Source organism: Pelophylax lessonae (assembly GCF_965119305.1).
Source record: "Pelophylax lessonae genome assembly, chromosome: 1".
NCBI classification, from domain to species: domain Eukaryota; kingdom Metazoa; phylum Chordata; class Amphibia; order Anura; family Ranidae; genus Pelophylax; species Pelophylax lessonae.
The window spans coordinates 122,884,373-122,904,827 of NC_138768.1; the positions used below are offsets into that span (position 1 = coordinate 122,884,373).

The 20,455-nt window shown below is 43.7% G+C and overlaps 1 protein-coding gene across 1 annotated transcript in view; it reads right to left on the minus strand.

The window, feature by feature from the left end:
- THBS4 (thrombospondin 4) overlaps nt 1-20,455 on the minus strand; it is a 123,531-nt gene that overhangs the window by 50,787 nt on the left and 52,289 nt on the right. Inside the window, exons 7-8 of the mRNA XM_082259025.1 lie at nt 17,671-17,861; nt 13,570-13,707 (exon numbers count right to left, since the gene is read on the minus strand). Coding sequence (XP_082115151.1) covers nt 13,570-13,707; nt 17,671-17,861 — 329 coding nt within the window. The remainder of the gene's footprint in view (nt 1-13,569; nt 13,708-17,670; nt 17,862-20,455) is intronic.

The window sequence follows — 20,455 nt, forward strand, 5'->3', positions numbered from 1 at the left end:
AAAGTAATTATACTGAGCCACTGAGAGTTCCCTCTAGTGGCTAATACAAGAACCCCCTCTAATAATTGCAATAAAAAAACAAACAAACAAAATAGAAATCTTGTAAATATTACTTTTAGATAAACACAACAGTAATAACTTTAAATATAGCTTAGTGAAAATACACCATAATTTCCCTTTAATCCTGCCATTGAATGGGGAACCAACCCATTATTTTACATTATGCCAAGAACATGTTTATCCAAACTGTGAACTGCTGAATGTTCTTCTGCTCTTTTGTTTGAAACCAATTTCAAATCAACATTTTTAATTTATCATTTTCTTTTCTGTTTTCAGTTTACAGGAAGACATAAAGGAAGAATTCGCTGATGCCATGCAGGACACACTGTTGTTGGTAGTCCAGGCTTCTAGAATTATGTTTCCCTGAATATAATAGAGACTGATTTTCTCATTGACATCCTTACAGTGCATGGGATGTATCGGGAAAGAGGAATACGTTTTTTTTTTGTGAGATACTCAAACTTGACATTTATGATATGAATAAATATACCAATCTTACCTTTCTCAATACAATCCCCCCTCCCTCTCTGCAATCTTCTGGGACACGTCACAGGTCCCAGAAGTTTGCCTGTCCACTCATGTCCCACAGCGCGACTCACACATGCGCAGTGTGCACTCACCTGTGAACCTGCAAACTGTCACAGCCGAGTGCCCACAGTAGTGATGCCAGTGCTGTGAGGAGAAGAAGGAGAGAACCGAGGCTCCCGATGGCCACATCTTTGGATCCTTGGACAGGTGAGTGTGTGTTTATTAACCACTTCCATACCGGCGTATAGCAAAATGATGCCGGCAGGAAGGCTCTCTCGATCCGGGCGGGCGTCATATGACGTCAGCCCGTTCTAGCTGCTACTGCGTGCCCGGTGTGGCGATCAGGGATGAGGCTCGTCCCTCCGACAGAGCCCATCCCTGATCAAGGTAAACAGCCAATAGAAATTGGTTGTTTACCACGTGATCGGCTGTGTCAATCACAGCCGATCACATGAGTGGCTCCAGCACGAGCCGCTCATTCTCTCCGCAATGCGTGCCCCCGGGGGAGCGCAGCGCGTTGATCGGGAACGAGGCTCGTCCCTTGGACAGAGCCCATTCCCGATCTAGGTAAAGAGCCAATGAAATTGGCTTTTTACCACGTGACCGGCTGTGTCCAATCACAGCCAGTCACAAAATGTCAGAGAAAACGGTAACTAGCTGGCACCGTGTTCTCCTCCTCACACACTGATCCTGTGTGAGCAGGAGATTGCAGTAACAGCTAGTTACTGAATACTGTGCACCCCAAAACACACTGATTGCTCCCCCCCCCAATAAAGAGTACCTGTCACTAACCCATCAAAGTACCTGTCACCAGCCCATCAGGCACTCTGATGACAGGTACTCAGGTACTCTGATGGGCTGGTGACTGGTACTCGGGTACTCTGATGGGCTGGTGACAGGTACTCGGGTATTTTGATGGGCTGGTGACAGGTACTCGGGTACTCTGGTGACAGGTACTCTGGGGTACTCTGATGGGCTGATGATAGGTACTCAGGTACTCTGACTCGGGTACTCTGTACCTCTCTGCAGCCCATCAGAGTACCTGAGAACATGTCATCAGCATACCCAAGTACCAGTCACTAGCCCATCAGAGTATCCGAGTACCTGTCATCAGAGTACTCGAGTACCTGTCACCAGCCCATCAGAGTACCCAAGTACCTGTTATCAGAGTACCCAAGTACCTGTCAACAGCCCATCAGAGTACCCGAGTACCTGTCTCCAGCCCTTCAGAGTACCTATCTGCAGCCCATCAGAATACCTGAATACCTGTCTCCAGCCCATCAGGGTATCTGAGTACCTATCTGCAGCCCAATAGAGTACCTGACTACCTGTCTTCTGCCCATAAAAGTATCCAGGGACCTGTCTCTAGCCCATTAGAGTACCCGAATACCTCTCTGCAGCCCATCATAGTACCCAAGTACCTCTCTGTAGCCCATTAGAGTACCCGAGTACCTGTCTCCAGCCCAGAGTACTCAAGTACCTGTCTCCAGCCCCGAGTACCTGTCTCCATCCCAGAGTACCCGATTACCTGTCTCCAGCCCAGAGTACCCGAGTACCTGTCTCCAGCCCCGAGTGCCTGAGTACCTGTCTCCAGCCCCGAGTACCTGTCTCCAGCCCAGAGTGCCCGAGTACCTGTCTCCAGCCCAGAGTGCCCAAGTACCTGTCTCCAGCCCAGAGTACCTGTCTCCAGCCCAGAGTACCCGAGTACCTGTCTCCAGTCCAGAGTTCCAGAGTATCTATCTGCAGCCCATCAGATTACCTGAGTACCTGTCTCTAGCCCATCAGAATACCCAAGTACCTCTCTGAAGCTCATCATAGTACCCGAGTACCTTTCTGAAGCCGATCAGTGTACCTGAGTACCTTTCTGCAGCCTATCAGAGTACCTGAGTACCTATCTTCAGCCCATGCCTCCTAGATTATGTGTTGGGGTGTTTGCTTTCCAAAATGGGGTCATTTTGTGGGGGTTTGCATTGTCTTGGGGTTCCAGGGCCTTCAAAAGTGTGATTGGTTGTAATGAAATTATATGTGTAATTTATGCTCCTAGAACACCTGACGGTGCTCCTTGCATGTTGGGCCTCTGTATGTGGCCAGGCTGTGACAAAGTCTCACATATGCGGTATCGCCATACTCAGGAGGAGTGGCAGAATGTATTTTAGGGTGTAATTTTTGCTATGTACATGCTATGTGTTAGAAATATCTTATAAATTGACAACTTTGTGTAAATAAAAAATGCGTTTTCATCTTCTTTCCACATTTTCCAAAAACTTGTGGAAAAAAATTACATGTTGAAAAGACTCATTATGCCTCATAGAATATACGTTGGGGTGTTTGCTTTCCAAAATGGGGTCATTTTGTGGGTAATTCCATTGTCCTGGTGCTCCAGGGCCTTCAAAGGTTTGATAGATCATTTGGAAATGATATGTGTAATTTATGCTCCTAGAACACCTGACGGTGCTCCTTGCATGTTGGGCCTCTGTATGTGGCCAGGCTGTGTAAAAGGCTCACACATTTTGTATCACCATACTCAGGAGGAGTAGCAGAATGTATTTTAGGGTGTAATTGCAAGTATGCATATACTGTGTGTGAGAAAAAAAATTATTCTTCATTTCCCCAAAAATTGTGGGAAAAAATTACAACTTAAAAAAACTCACCATGCCTCTTACTAAATACCCTGGAATGTCTACTTTCCAAAAAGGGGTCATTTGGGGGGGTATTTGTACTGTCCTGACATTTCAGGGCCTCAAGAAATGAGATAGGCCGTCGGTACATCAGGTGTGATCAATTTTCAATGGTTTGCGCCCATAGCTTGTAGACTCTATAACCTTCACATAGACTAAATAATATCCACTAATTTGGGTTATTTTCATCAAAGGTATGTAGTAGTATAAAATTTGGCCCAAATGTATGAAACAAAATTACTTATTTGCAAAATTTTTTTAGAAACTAAAACAAAATGTTTTTTTTTTTAATTTTCGCTCTTTTTTCACTTATATCGCAAAAAATAAAAAAACCCAGTGGTGATTAAATACTACTAAAAGAAAGCTCTATTTGTGTGAAAAAAAATGATAAAAAATTTGATTGGGTACAGCGTTGTATGACTGAGTAATTATCATTCAAATTGTGAGAGTGCTGAAAGCTGAAAATTGGTCTGGGCAGAAAGGGGGTGTAACTGCTCTGTGTGGAAGTGGTTAAAAGTCAGCAGCTACACTTTTTGTAGCTGCTGATTTTTATTAAACACAAAAGTGGGTGGAACTCCGCTTTGAGATTAAATTTCCACTGCACTGACAAAACAAGTTTTTTGTTTTTGTTTTTTTCTTGTATAATTTTTGAACCATTGTATGGTTGAATAGACTAACATTTGTGCAAACATTTTCTTTTGTAGTTTTATGATTTCAGTATTTCTGAGTTCAGGTGAATTACTTTACACATTTTGTTTAGATTTTTTGTTTCTTTTTATTTATTTTATTTTTTAAGTTTTTTTTTTTATTTATATTTCACTCACCCTTGCTTGGATATACCTTTTTGGGGCAATAGTTTTGATTTAGCGATATAAAGAAGACTATTGTATCGAAAAATAGTATGAATTTTGTTGACGGTTGTATCCTGCATGTAAGAAAAGAGCGGCGTACAGTTCCTATTACATAATTACTTACACAGTCTACAGTCAATCTAACCTCTGATCCAGCAATACACAAAAAACCAGACGAGTCTGCCTCCGTTTTAGTAATTGTATATTCAGAAACTGACTCCATGGGTCATGAGACTGGAAGAACTTTATCAGTTGTGTCTCTTGAATTTCCTGAAATGTATTCATTCTAAAGCTACCTGTTATAACCTCATCCTCCTCCACTGAATGGATGCTTTCTGCACAAATATTATTTTATGCTTTGCGTTTCCTATCCTTTGGCAAATGCCCATATGTCTTGTGTGTTTTTCCTCTATTACGCTAGACATCTTAAATCAATCTATGTCTGCTATGTATTATACCATGAAACCTTTCATATAGAATGACAGGCTAATACTCTGAGCTCTGGTAATGATTCATAGTACTGTACAAACATAATATGAAAACTAAGAGGAGAACTCTCAACTGAGCTGGTCAAAGTGTGTCTCTATACAGAACCCCCCCCCCCCCCTCCTTTCATTTCCCTTTCTCTATACCACATATTAAGGTGTTGGCTATCAATGGCAAAGAGCATCCTTCATTGACCATTGCACTGCATTGTTCTTTTTGCTTCTTATCTCCATGTACATTGTTTGTACATTGTTTGTTTGGTACCAATTTTGATCTATTCTCGTTGATATGCTGAACAAAATTATAAACGCAACACTTTTGTTTTTACCTTCATGAGCTCACTCAAAGATCTAAGACCTTTCTATGTACACAAAAGGCCTATTTCTCTCAAATATTGTTCACAAATCTGTCTAAACCTGTGTTAGTGAGCACTTCTCCTTTGCCAAGATAATCCATCCACCTCACAGGTGTGGCATATCAAGATGCTGATTAGACAGCATGATTATTGCACAGGTGTGCCTTGGGCTGGCCACAATAAAAGGCCACTCTAAAATGTGCAGTTTTACTGTATTGGGGGGGGGGGGGGGGGTCCGAAAACTAGTCAGTATCTGGTGTGACCACCATTTGCCTCAAGCAGTGCAACACGTCTCCTTTTATAGAGTTTATCAGGTTGTTGATTGTGGCCTGTGGAATGTTAGTCCACTCCTCTTCAATGGCTGTGCGAAGTTGCTGGATATTGGCAGGACCTGGAACAAGCTGTCGTATATGCCGATCCAGAGCATCCCAAACATGCTCAATGGGTGACATGTCCGGTGAATATGCTGGCCCTGCAAGAACTGGGATGTTTTCAGCTTCCAGGAATTGTGTACAGATCCTTGCAACATGGGGCTGTGCATTATCATGCTGCAAAATGAGGTGATGGTCGTGGATGAATGGCACAACAATGGGCCTTAGGATCTCATAACGGTATCTCTGTGCATTCAAAAAGCCATCAATAAAATGCACCTGTGTTTGTTGTCCATAACATACGTCTGCCCATACCATAACCCCACCGCCACCATGGGCCACTCGATCCACAACATTGACATCAGCAAACCGCTCACCCACACGACGCCATACACTCTGTCTGCCATCTGCCCTGTACAGTGAAAAACTGAATTTTTGTAAAATCTTACCGTAAAATTCCTTTCTCTGAGTCCTCCGACAGTCGCCGCCCCTTCATAATCTTCACCAATGGGGTAATTGACCTTTGCTCCGCAGGAGTAGCTAGGCAACAAGATTTGTTAATATCAAAGCTTTTAGCATATCACACCCCTAGGGGGCGGTCCCCTCAGTCAATACCTGCCTGCTTCCAGCATTCTCAACTCAGTTTTGGTAGCATAGCAGTAGAGTACATAAACAAACCCCAAAAGAGGGGCGGGGGCGGCGACTGTCGGAGGACTCAGAGAAAGGAATTTTACGGTAAGATTTTACAAAAATTCAGTTTTCTCTTACGTCCTCCGACAGTCGCCGCCCCTTCATAATCTTCACCAATGGGACGTCCCAGAGCAGTGTAGACATGAGGGGTGGGAAAAAAACGCAGCCGCGCATAAAGCAACGCAGTACCCACATCAGAGAAAGGAACCTTACCAAGGTAAGAGAACCAACCTGGCAACAGGAAAACGTGCTCAACAGGAGCAACAACCCAGGAAGAACAAGTAACCCAGGGGTAAAAACACCCCAACAGCCAAGGGCCCAAACAAGGGACCCTAAGGCACTGCCGCACTAAGAACTTTACGGCCAAAGGAAGCCTCTGCCGATGCCTGAACATCCACTTTGTAAAATTTGGAGAAGGTGTGAACGGACGACCAAGTCGCCGCCTTACACACCTGGGCCACAGAAGCCTGATGACGAAAGGCCCAAGACGTACTCAGAGATCTGATAGAGTGCGCCTTCACAGGGAAAGGAGGAACCTTCCCCCTCAAAGCATAGGCTTGCACAATCGTCTGTCTGATCCATTTGGCGATGGTAACAGCCGACGCCGCCATGCCCTTCCGAGGTCCCTCTGGAAGAACGAATAGGGAATCCGACTTGCGAAAGGACTTAGTCGATGACAGGTAAACCCCGATCGCCCGAACAACATCCAAGGCATGCAAAGCCACCTCCTTCGGATGCTTAGGCTTTGCGCAAAGCGAAGGCAAGACAATGTCCTCATTCAGGTGAAACTCCGAGATCCTTTTTGGAAGAAAAGATGGGTTAGGTCGCAAGACCACCTTATCCTTGTGAATCACCAGGTAGGGAGAGCTGCAGGACAAAGCCACCAGCTCCGACACCCTGCGAGCCGAAGTGATCGCCACCAAAAAGGCAACCTTTTTGGACAACAGAGACAACGAGATCTCCCTGATCTTTTCAAAGGGAGCCTGTTGTAACACGGACAGAACCAAGTTCAAGTCCCATGGAGGCAAAGGTTCCCTCCTAGGAGGGGCCAAATGTCGCACCCCCTGAACAAAGGTGCTAACCAATGAATTAGACGCCACAGGGCGTTAAAAAAGAACAGCCAGCGCAGAAATCTGACCCTTAATTGTGGCCAGCGCCAAACGCTGGTCCACTCCAGTTTGGAGGAAAGCCAACACTCTCAACACCGAGTATGAGCGAGGGGAATACCCCCTGGACTCACACCAGGCAAAGTACGCTTTCCAAGTACGGTAGTAAATTTTTCCCGAAGAGGCTTTTCTAGCCTTGATCAAAGTGGGAATGACCTCAGGGGAGAGACCCCTATCCTTCAGGACCTGGCTTTCAACAGCCAGGCCGTTAAAGCCAGCGACTGTAAAGCAGGATGGAATATCGGCCCTTGAGACAGAAGGTCTTCCCAAAGCGGCAGGTGCCACGGAGCGTCGACTGCCAGATTTACGAGGTCTGCGTACCAAGACCGGCGAGGCCAGTCCGGTGCCACCAGAATCACCGCGTGCGGTACCGAGGCCAATCTGCGAAGCAGCCTGGACAGCAGCTGAATCGGTGGAAAGGCATACATCAGACGATACTGATGCCAGGGCGCCACTAACGCGTCTGAGGCGTCTGCCTGAGGATCGCGCGTCCTTGCCACGAACCTTTCCACCTTGTTGTTCAGACGAGACGCGAACAGGTCCACATCCGGAAGACCCCACTTCGCGCACAACTTCTGGAAGACATCCGGGCGAAGGGACCACTCCCCCTGGTCCAGGGTCTGGCGACTCAGATAGTCCGCCTGCCAGTTCTCCACCCCCGGAATGTGCACAACCGTTATCGCTGGGACGTGCGTCTCGGCCCACGACAGAATGCCGTTTACTTCCCGAGCAGCACGGGCACTCCTGGTGCCCCCTTGATGGTTGATGTAGGCCACCGCTGTGGCATTGTCCGTCTGAACCCGAACCGGACGGCCCTGAAGCCGTTCCGACCAATGCAGAAGGCAAAGTTTTACCGCCCTCAATTCCAGAATGTTGATCGGAAGGGAGGATTCCTCCTCCGACCAAGTTCCCTGGGCGGACAGAACGCCCAGAACACCACCCCAGCCCGACAGGCTGGCATCCGTGGTGATCACCGTCCACGACAAAGGACGAAAGGACTTGCCCCCCGACACCGCCGGGGACTGGAGCCACCACAAAAGACCCCTTCGGGTGTGGCGGCTCAACGAAAGCTGCCGATCCAGAGATTGCGGACGCCCGTCCCACTTGGCCAGGATCTCCGCCGGAAGACCCCGCGTGTGAAACTGGGCGAAGGGAATCGCCTCGAAAGCCGAGACCATTAGACCTAGACATCTCATACATGTCCGGAGGGACGAGCACTGAGTGTCCCTGAGGGACCTGACCTCGTCCTGAAGTGTCCGGAGCTTGTCTTCCTGCAGGAAGACCTTCGCTTGAGCAGAGTCCAGGATCATCCCCAGGTAGGGAAGACGAACCGACGGACACAACGTTGATTTTGGAAAATTTATCGTCCAACCAAACTCCTGCAGAGTCTGTATCGTGGTGGACAGGTCGTTCACCAGGCCCTGACTGGTCGCAGACCGAAGCAAGATATCGTCCAGATATCCCAAGACAGAGACGCCCTGGGCTCTCAATAAAGCCAGGACCGGCGCAAGCACCTTGGGGAAAACCCGCGGAGCCGAAGTGAGACCGAAGGGTAACGCCACAAATTGGTAATGATCCTCCGCAATGGCGAATCGAAGGTACCTCTGGTGACCCTCGAAAATGGGGATGTGAAGGTACGCATCCTTCAGATCGATGGAGGCCATGAATTCCCCCTGACTCAGGGCAGCCACCACTGAGCGCAGGGATTCCATGCGGAACTTGCGAACCCGCACAAAGCGGTTCAGAGCTTTCAAGTCCAGAACGTACCTTGCCCTCCTTTCTGGGCACAGTGAACAGATTGGAGTAGAACCCCCGAAATCTGTCCCAATGAGGCACCGGAACCACCACTCCCTGGGCCCGCAGGTCCCGCACCGCCAGGTGCAGATCCTGCAAACGCTCCGGAGACAGCTGAAGAGGGAAAAAATCTGCTCGCCGGCCGAGAGAGAAACTCGATCTTGTATCCAGATCGAACGATTTCCTGAACCCACCTGTCCCGAATGCGGGCCAGCCAGGGTTGAAGAAAACCGAGCAAACGTCCCCCCACCCCAGAACCGGGTGAGGGCGCCCCTTCAGGCCGAATTGGCATGGGCAGCGGACCCGGACTGGCCGGACTTCTGCTTACCTGCCCACGGCTTCTTCTGGGAGCCTTGGCCCTTGAAGGGCTTGCCCTTGTATTGCGACTGAAAGGCACGAAAGGACCCCTGAGAGGGCCTAAACGAGGTATACTTCTTAACGCGAACAAACTTATTCTTGTGAGTGTGGGGTAAGAGAGTGCTCTTACCCCCGGAAATTCCCTTTATCAGAGTATCCAAAGACTCGCCAAAAAGGCGAGATCCCGCGTAGGGAAGATTAGCTAGAGTCTTGCGAGAGGATTGGTCAACCGCCCAACATTTCAGCCATATCAGGCGACGGTTCAACACCGCTACACTGGAGAGGCGTGCAGCCAAAGGGACTAAATCCAAGTCCGCATTGCACAAATACATGCCACCCTGATGAATTTGATCTACCATAGCCAATGTTGTCGGCGGAGCAGAGTCAGCCACCAGGGTGCGCCTGAGCACCTGCGTCCAATCCGCAATAGCTTGGGCTGCCATAATGGAAGCAAAAATAGGCTTCAGCATAGAACCAGCAACCGTATAAGCATGACGGGCCAGAGACTCCAATCTCCTGTCCGTAGGGTCCCGGAACACCGGGGTATCCTCAGCAGGAATCGCAGTAGATTTATTCAAAACTGCTTGAACTTACTTGGCACAGTAAAGGGCTTCTTCAAATTGCGCCATTGCTCATCAACAGCGCGCTGAAATTCCGCAGGGCAGGGAAAAACCTGCGCTGATTTGCGTTTCCTTTTCGTCCCATAAGAGGACATCAAAGCAGGAGGACACGGTTCATCCTGCAGATGCAGTGTTTCCTTGATAGAAGTAATCAACTCATCCATGAGTGCAAGCTCTTCAGGCGAGCCAGGGGGAGAAGTATCAACTCCTTCTACCTCAGCCTCTCCCTCAGACCCCACAAGGTCCAGAGATGAACGAGACCCTGAGAAGGGCACTCCAGCCATAGCAGCCCCATCGCCCTCTGAATCAGAGGAAATAGATAACCTGGGCCGTTTTGCGGATCGATCAGCCATTAGCATCTGCACCTGAGAAGCCAAGTTCGCTACAACAGCAGCCAGATCAGCCCCCTCGGGGGATGCAGCAGCCCCTTGGCCCCCCACCAGGGTGGGAGGAAACTTGCAATCCTGAGAATCCATGCCCCAGTATCAACTGAAATAAAGGACTGCCCCTTTAAGACCGCGGCGAGCGCAGCCCACCGCACACTACTGTATGTACCGACCCCCGCAGGGATAAGGAGCACTGAGCAAGGAAATACAGGATAAGGAAGGTAAAAACCTGGAGAGAGCACACAGCTGCTGCCACCGATCGCTGTTCCAGTGAAAAAGGAAGTGATGCAATGACTGACCGCCCTATATAGCCTATGAAGGCTTCACAAACATGGCCGAGGGAATCTAGGCAATAAGAAAATGGCGCCGACATGTGCTTGCAGGAGCGATCGCCGCCAAAATGGCGGCGTTTGGCGCCAAAACACAGCGCTGTACCACACAGGGCCGGTCACCACAGTTTGCCGAAAAAAATGGCAGGCCGCATCAGCGGTCGCCATACAGCATGTCTGAGCCCAGTCTGCCCCATACATCTCACACAGCAGAGCGGGAGAGCCCCCCCCCGCAGCCCACAGAAAGGCATGCTAACACAGGAATCTGACAGGGAGCTCAGCCTTACACAGACATGCGGGTCACACAGTCACAGACTGACACCCAAACAGACAGGTCCCAACATAGAAATTTACTTACCATTCCGGATGGCGTGGGGAGCCTTCTCTAGCGACCAAACCGCTGTACTGAGGACAGGGAGTGTCGCAGCCAGGACGCAGTGGACTGCGGTGCGAAACCGCAAATGGCGTCCGGTGAGGTATCCACCTCACAGGCAGCATCCCTGCAGCGAACAGGGATGGGTCGTTCAATATGCCAGGGAAACCTGAGCTGAACGCTCGATGGCAGGCTGGGGAAACCCCTGGCTCTCAGCCCTGGGATCCAGGGTGGCCAGTCCGAGACCCAGCTCCGCATGATCATCTTCATCCGACGAAAACTAAACTAATGCTGAGAAAAAAACAGCTAAGTAAAAGAAAGAGAAAAATACTTGAAATAAAATCAAAAAGAGGATAGAAGGCTGAGACTGAGAGCCCCAGCACAGGAACAGCCAGCTACCCCTAAGCTAGGCAATTGAAAACTGAGTTGAGAATGCTGGAAGCAGGGAGGTATTGACTGAGGGGACTGCCCCCTAGGGGTGTGATATGCTAAAAGCTTTGATATTAACAAATCTTGTTGCCTAGCTACTCCTGCGGAGAAAAGGTCAATTACCCCATTGGTGAAGATTATGAAGGGGCGGCGACTGTCGGAGGACGTAAGAGAAACCAGGATTCATCCGTGAAGAGAACACTTCTCCAAAGTGCAAGAAGCCATCGAATGTGAGCATTTGCCCACTAAAGTCAGTTATGACTACAAACTGCAGTCAGGTCGAGACCCCGATGAGAACGATGAGCATGCAGATGAGCTTCCCTGAGATGGTTTCTGACAGTTTGCGCAGAAATTCTTTGGTTATGCTAACCAAGTGTTGCAGCAGCTGTCCGGGTGGCTAGTCTCAGACGATCTTGGAGGTGAAGATGCTGGATGTGGAGGTCCTGGGCTGGTGTGGTTACACGTGTTCTGTGGTTGTGAGGGCGGTTGGATGTACTGCCAAATTCTCTGAAACTCCTTTGGAGATGGCTTATGGTAGAGAAATGAACATTCACTTCACGGGCAACAGCTCTGGTGGACATTCCTCCAGTCAGCATGCCAATTGCACTCTCCCTCAAAACCTGCGACATCTGTGGCATTGTGCTGTGTGATAAAACTGCACATTTTAGAGTGGTTCTTTATTCTGGCCAGCCTAAGGCACACCTGTGCAATAATCATGCTGTCTATTCAGCATCTTGATATGCCACACCTATGAGGTGGATGGATTATCTCAGCAAAGGAGAATTGCTCACTAACACAGATTTAGACAGATTTGTGAACCAAATTTTGAGAGAAATATGCCTTTTGTGTACATAGCAAGTTTTGAGTTCAGTTCATGAAAAATGGGGGCAAAAACAAAAGTGTTGCGTTTATAATTTTGTTTAGTTAATATACAACTGTGACACTGTAGTCCCCGATAGGATTTGTTTTTTTTTTATGCCACACTGTTTGCAATGTTTCGTTGTGCCTTTACTTGCTGTTTATTTCTCTTTGTTGTAAAAAATTGAAAAACCGTTAAAACTCTTTGGAAAACAAAACTTAAAAAATATATATATATATTGGACGAAGAGTGGAAGGTTTAGAACTGCTGTACAGTTTTTCTTGCCCTCTGTTTCCCCACTGGGGAGATTCACCCTTCATTTCTCTTGGTGACTATTTTTGCTGTAATAGAAAGTGATGGGAAATCCACAATTTTACAGTTGGCACCGCAACAAATCTACTGGTATATAACTAGCTTTAGTCACATCAAAATGATTTGACTGCGCATTTTCTGAAGCTTAGGATACTGTCAGATTTATTTCTAGGCATATTTCATTGAGAATGCCACTAAATTGTCTACTTGGGAATTTTAACACTACATGTTTTTGCTGACGTGAAACTGTTATCATCACCATAGGACAGTCAATGAAATATCATTCTATTGTTATTTTTTTATTGACAGTATCAAATATATTATGTTTTTCTTTAAAAACGTAGTTCAAATTCCTTTCAATATTTTGACACCTACAGTACCTTGTGAAAAGGACACATGTGCTTTGAGTTTAAGAATAACCAAAGGTAAAACTTTTTTTTAGTTTTGGATGGAGCGGAGAGGGATTAAAATACCTGTCAATTTTTTTATTGTTGTCACTGTCCCTCTCCATTTGTCAAGTTTGCCATTATCCCACTAACAATCCTCTATAGGCTGTTTTAGTTTTTTTAGGTGCTAAATTAAATCTCCTCAAGCTATCAAGAAACAAAATTGAATATAAAGAGTGCTGAGGAATAGGCATAGAGGGGAAATCTTCCAATGGGGACACTAGTTCTGTGATTCATCGCACTTTGGAGGGGTTTCCTTTCACTTCCTGTTTTGGCAATGGGACAGGAAATTAAGGGAAATCTCCCCAATTGGACACATGGGGTTATAACCTTCCCTTTTTCTATCCAAAATTACAAAAAAAAATGTTTCTTTTAATTCCACTATTTTTAAAATGTCTTATCTAATTCTAGTATATCAGAGTTTCATTACATCCTGGAAAAACATTTGCCTGAAAACTATTGCATCCGTGAAATGTTACCTGTTTATTTTGCTTGGCGTATGTTGTCCCCGCACCTTGTACTATTGGTCCTGTGTATCCAGGGGGACAGGCTTCACACCTAAATCCTGGAATAGTGTTTATGCACCGGACTCCGGGGAAACAAGGGTTCAATCTGCACTGAAATCATCAACAAATACCCACATATTAATTACTTAATAATGAATCAAGAGTTAGTGAGGTTGAAAAAGACACAATTCCATTTAGTTAAACCAATAACATAAATAAATAAATAAATAAATAAATCATATAATCCCATATACACAATCCTATACCCAAAATTGATCCAGAGGAAGGCGAAAACCCCCCACCAAAGCATGATCCAATTTGCCACAGCAGGGGAAAAAATTATTTCCTGATCCCCCGAAGGCAATCTGATTTTTCCTGGATCAACTTTACCTATAAATATTAGTACCCAGTTATATTATGTACATTCAGGAAAGAATCGAGGCCTTTTTTAAAGCAGATCACTTCTATTGTGTACACTTTTCTGACACTAAACTATGTTCAATGTTTTACATAACATTTACATAATATCATAATCTTAACCAGTTGGGTACTATCCTGTAATATCTCTCTATTACCAGGCCATTTTTTAGTGTGATTGTTTGATCAACAATTACTTGATCATCTCACTGAAATTCATTTTCTATTATTCTTTTTTAGGCAGATATTTAATTTAAAGTAATTGTTTACTTTATAAAGAGAAAAAGACCAAACATTAGGGAAAAAAACCTATATGTTTCCCTGACTTTCTGTTATTAAACATATAAAAAAAATGCCAGGACAATGCAAACACACCCAAAATGACCCCTTTTGGTAAAGTAGATACCCCAAGATGATCTTATTTATTGCTGAAATCTTTTGGATTTAAAGAAACATGCTGGATTTCAGGGGTTAAATCATGAAAGTTTGGTAATAGTGTAATAGATATGGGGTATCATGAATGTACTAGTCATGCATAGAGGGAGGAGGAGTTGAAGGGGTTAATGTCAGGTAACATACAGTGGATGTATGGAGATGAGGGAGTTCATGTGAAGGATAAGTGAGGTCAAGGTGTTAGTATACAGGTAACATAGACACAGCATGGAGAGTGAATATATAGGAGGAAAAGGGTTGAAACTGTAAAAATCCAATAGTAACATTAAATCACTCATAAGATCATGTTTCCATCTTATCTCCACTGTGAGAAAAAAGGCCAATCACAGCAATCACAAGGCACAGAGCCACTCTAATTGGCTCTGTGCATTTTCCTGTGATCTGTGTTGGATGACAGTTCTCTAACGGATGACATGGAGAGCATGACATCACCGCCATACCTCTCTACCTTTTCCAACCAGAAAAGGCTTTGCATTTATTTAGAAAATGCAAAGCACTCTCTGAAAGGGGCCCCCTAAGAGCAGCCGACCTCCTGTGTTCAGATTAAAACAAGCACGCTGCTCAGCACAGGATCCGGAAGCCAGTGGGGATCACTGGAATAGAGGTGTCTTTTCCATACCTCGAATTCATCTATAATAGGGGTATTAAAAATAATCGTAGAATCGATGCATCGCGATGAAGCCTTGAATGGCCGCATCGTTTTTATGGATGATATCATCCCAGCTCCCCTGCCTCTCCTGCGACAGCCCTGCCAGCGCACTCTAAAACTAAAACAAATCCCTGTCAGTCCCTCTGTTTCATGAATTCCTTTCTACAGTGTGTGAGGGTTAATGTAAACCTTATTATCTCCAATCTTTCATCGGTCAGGTGCCCTCTGGCTGGGAGGAGGAGAATGGCTGGCCGGAGGGCGCGTGACCAGGGATAAAAGAGCGGAGATAATAAGGTAGAGGCATCTGTGTACAATAACCCTTGCACGCTGTAAGAAGGAATCCATGAAACAGAGGGACAGTGATTTGTTTTAACTTTAGAGTGCACTGGCAGGGCTGTCCCAGGAGAGGCAGTGGGTCTCCGGGAGTGCAGAAGGGCTGTATAATGTAAATGGTTTGTGTAATGTAAATGGGGGCTGTGTAATGTAAATGTGGGGCTGTGTAATGTAAAATAGGCTGTGTAATGCAAATGTGCTGTATGATGCAAATTGGGCAAAGGGGGGTGTAATGTAAAATAGGCTGTGTAATGTAAATGAGCTGCATCAAGTAAATGAGGGGGGTGGGGCTATGTAATGTAAAATGGGCTGTGTAATGGAAATGGCCTGTGTAATGTAAATGGCCTGTGTAATGGAAATGGTGGGCTGTGTAATGTAAATTAGGCTGTGTAATGTAAATGGACTGTATTCTGTAAATGGAGGGGGGCTGTGTAATGTAAAATAGGCTGTGTACTGTAGATGGACTGTATCATGTAAATGGGGGGGGGGGTCTGTGTAATGTAAAATGGGCTGTGTAATGTAAATGGTCTGTGTCATGTAAATTAGGCTATGTAATGTAAATGGGCTGTATCATGTGAATAGGATAAAGGGGGCGGGGGGGGGGGCTGTGTAATGTAAAATGGGCTGTGTAATGTAAATAGGGGGGCTGTGTAAGGTAAAATAGGCTGTGTAATGTAAATGACTGTGTCATGTCAATGGCGGGGCTGTGTAATGTAAAATAGGCTGTAATGCAGAGATGTATAGTAACGAAGTAGAACTACTTAAGTACTGTACTTAAGTACCGAAATGCGGTATCTGTACTTTCCTAGAGTAGAATTTTTTTCTCCTACTTCTACTTTTACTTCACTACATTTTTTCGATGATTTCGATACTTCTACTCAAGTATTTTTTTTTTTGTGCTGCATAGTTACTCGTTACTTTTAAAAAAATTACCACTGCCAGAACAGTAGATTGCAGGTTGCATAAAGCTCAAAAAAATGTGTATAATGTCATTTGTAAATCAGTGCATACGAAAATAAAGGCTGTGTATAATAAAAGCTGCTATACCAAATCTTTCCAATAAAAAGAAAATATGAAACAAACAAATAAATGGTGCTACAGCGCTTAAAGTGCATCAAGAAACTACTAACAAACACAGGTTAATCATTTGAATAAATCATTTGAAATAATAAAAACAATATGATGTTCATACTTTTGACTTCTTTCTTTAATAACTACATAACACAGTACTTGTACTTCTACTTTCAGTACTTGAGTAGAAATTTTTTTTCAAAACTACTGGTACTTTTTACTTTTAGTACTTAAGTAGCAAATTTTTTGAAAAAACTACTTGCAATACTTAAGTAAAAAAAATGTTGAATACTTTAGTACTTCTACTTAAGTAACTTTTTCTGTGAGCACTTCCACTTCTACTCAAGTAATTTTTTGATCGAGCACTTGTACTTTTACTCAAGTAGAAATTTCGAGTACTTTATACAAGTCTGCTGTAATGTAAATAGGCTGTGTCATGTACATAGGGGGGGCTGTGTAATGTTAAATGGTTTGTGTATTGTAAATGGGCTGTGTAATGTAAAATAGTCTGTGTAATATAAATGGGAATGGGGGGGGAGGGCTGTGTAATGTAAATGGAAGGGGGGCAGTGTAATGTAAATGGAGTGGGGCTGTGTAATATAAATGGGCTGAATAATGTAAGGGGGGGGTGCTGTGGGATGTAAATGGGGGGCTGTGTAATGTATATAGGTTGTGGAAATTAATAGGGCACTGTGGAATGTAAAGGGGGCTGTGCCATTTAGTATTTACTGTTCTAAATAAATACTGTTGTTGTCTGTTGTGTGTTTTTTAGAGCAGATAAATTTAAAAAAATGGAGTTCTTCTGGTAGCTTGAATTTTTTTTTTGAAAACCACATACAGTAATCGTGATGCATCGCGGAATCAAATCAAATCGAATCAAATCGAATTGTTGACAGGATACTCGTAATCAAATCATGAGACCAGTGAAGATGCGCACCTGTAATCTATAAGGACTAATTTTTAATGATAAAAGGTGGCACTTTTTTAAATATAATATTGCTGTATGTTATAATATGTGACAAGTTTATTTATGCAGTAAAGTTACTGAAAAAGTCTACTCTAATGTTGTAGTACTTTAGCACACCAGTGATTACTAATTTTACAGTGCTTGTAGTATAAATATATATATGACAATGTAACTGAATGTATACCTCATCTATGTCAGTACAAATAATGCCATTGCCCGTATAGCCCTCTGGACAGGGTCCACACTGGAAACCACTCTCTGTGTCGATGCATTTCACCCCTCGGAAACAGGAAGTTGCGGCACATCGAGGTTTAGGAGGCGTAGTAGGTTTTGGCTTAGGAGGTGGTGTTGGAAAGGGGTAGTCTGGAGTTAAGCCTGAATTAGAAAAAAACTTTTTCAGTTAAAGCATATATACATATGTTTACAACTTCAAAACATTTACCTTTTTTAATACAGTTTTTGGAGGATTAATACTTTTTTTTTTTTTTTAAATTGTTCTTTTTTGTTTTTGTTACATTATGTGCTGGGCCAATTAACTTTTTGGCCCCTTTCACACTGCTGTGCTGCATTGGGGTGTGTTGCAGCCAAATAATATGTGGTATTTTATTTATTAACATGCACTGGGTGCATAGCCAGGTACAGCACTGCACTGCCAATCATAGGTAACCAGGTCTGAAGCTAGCCTAAAGTTTGAACCCACCCAATGATGGTAACCATCTGTAACTGGTGCAATTTATTCACACTTTAGCTCTTTTTTTTTTGGTTAGGGGATGCCTGATCCTATCCAGTCAGCGTCTGGATGATCACATTGTAGAAAATGACCACTTTGGTGGAATTTACCAACAGCACGTTTTTTTTTTTTTCATGGAGCAAAATTAATTGAGATTGGTGGTTTTAACAAGGGAAGATATGACTAAAGGGTGGTTGGCCAATTCAAAAACCTTTTATTGACCTTTTTTCAAACATTCATTACTTTTGGAAAATAAATCAAGAGTCGATAGGTTTTTAAAGTTAAATATGTACAATACATTAAATAGATAAATAATCTCAAAATCAAAATTATTATACCATACCATTTAATAATAACTCATACAATAAATACACAAGTACAGACTGGCAACCTAGATACTCGGGTAAGTCCCAGAATCATTGGGTTTTGCAGTCTGCTAATTCTCTTTCAGCCCATCCAGAATAAAATATCCAAACTGTCTACAGCTATTACATATCCTGCTCTTGGTCCCAAATACCTTACTAAGTCTGCCGCTGTGCCAATTCATAAACTTTTATGCTTCATTGGCCTTAGAAATGGGCACATAGCTGTGGGCTGTGGCTGCATATTTTACATAACAAGTATTTTTTTTTTTTTTTACAGTTCGCCAATATAGTTAAATATTTTAACAATTCTTTGATTGCTGGCTATCCTAATTGAGTAGGTAATCTATAGGTAATGGAATGCATAAGAAACAGGGAAAAATGTCTGAAAAATGTATGTAACTTGTTGCCTCTGGAGCAACAAATGGATCTTCAGGAGAGGGAAACTGAGACAGAATACAAACATGATCAGCTGTTATGTTACAATATATGTACAGAATTCGGGAAACATTACAGGGATTTTATCTGTCTATAGCCACTAAATCTTAAAGGGGTATTAAACCCAAACGCAAGCATTATATTGCAGCTTACCAATTCTTAGTGATGTGGTAACTGCATTAGTTTTCTTTTTTTTTAGGCTTTCTATTCCTTTATTTTCAGCTGGTGATCCAGCCAGTAAGTTTGTTGTTTTTTTAACAGAACAAGCTGTTGTGCAGATGTAGCAATTAGAGGTTAGAGACAAATCATTTACCACAATATATCTCAGAGTGGGTGAATTTAGTAAAATTAATTTTGTCAAGAAATTACCAATTTCACCAAAGCTGAAATTTTAAATTTCCCCCTTTCAAAAGCTTAAACAAAAATGTCTTGAAAAAAGATCTACTTGTTTATTTTACTTTATTTTCACATTCCTTTTTTTTTTTTTCATTTTTGTTGAAAAAAAGGTAAAAATATAGGTTAATAAGAGGTTACTTTTGATACAAAACAGGTTGAGATTAGTTGAAAAGAGCTTTCCTAATGCTTGGGAGTTGGGAACTATGTAAAACACATTTTGCTATTACCAAAGGTCAAGACCCACCTTAATTTTGCCTATGCCATTGACTCGCCAATGCATTGGCTTATTTTTACTAAAATCTGTTTTTTTTTTGTTTTTTTATGAAATCTCAAATTTCTCACTTTTTGCCCAGTAGTCGGTAGGTTTATTGTTTTTGGTAGTTGCTGCACAGTTTAACCAACAACATTTTTTTTTAAATCTTTTAGGGACTATATTGGTGAAATATCAGCACTTGGATTCCTGGATGTGTAAACCTGATGGAGGGGTTCTCACACTTCTTGTTGAATTTTAACTTGTTTTATAATATAGAAGTAGCAGGAGGAGCTGGGACTTGCAAATATGTTCAGGAGTTTGCATAACTATCAGGTGGACAAGAAAGTCAAGTAGTGTGGCCAAATATCTAAGTGATTAGTGTATCTAATACAGAAGAAGCCAGTTGCTAACTCAACTCCCCAGGTTCCACTTATAACTAAAATATGCCTTTTGGCAGGACTGGCCCATAAGGATATATTCTGTTGGGGATTTCTGATGTGTAATATTTTTTTTAAACTGAGAGCAGAAAAACAAGCAGGTGGTCTTGACTAGGAGCCTCAGTAATCAGAATGTTGTTGTATTTGATGGTATGTTTGCTGTGCATAGGTAGTAAAGGGTATTACTAATTTATTTGAAGTTCTGATTTGAATTATTGATCCATGTAGACATGGGGCTTGTTCCTGCTACATAAATTTTGACCGACATTCTAGCTCACAAAAAAAAGAATGAATCACCATGAAATGCAAGAGTAAATACACAAATATACAGGAAAGAGTGTTGTAACGGTGAC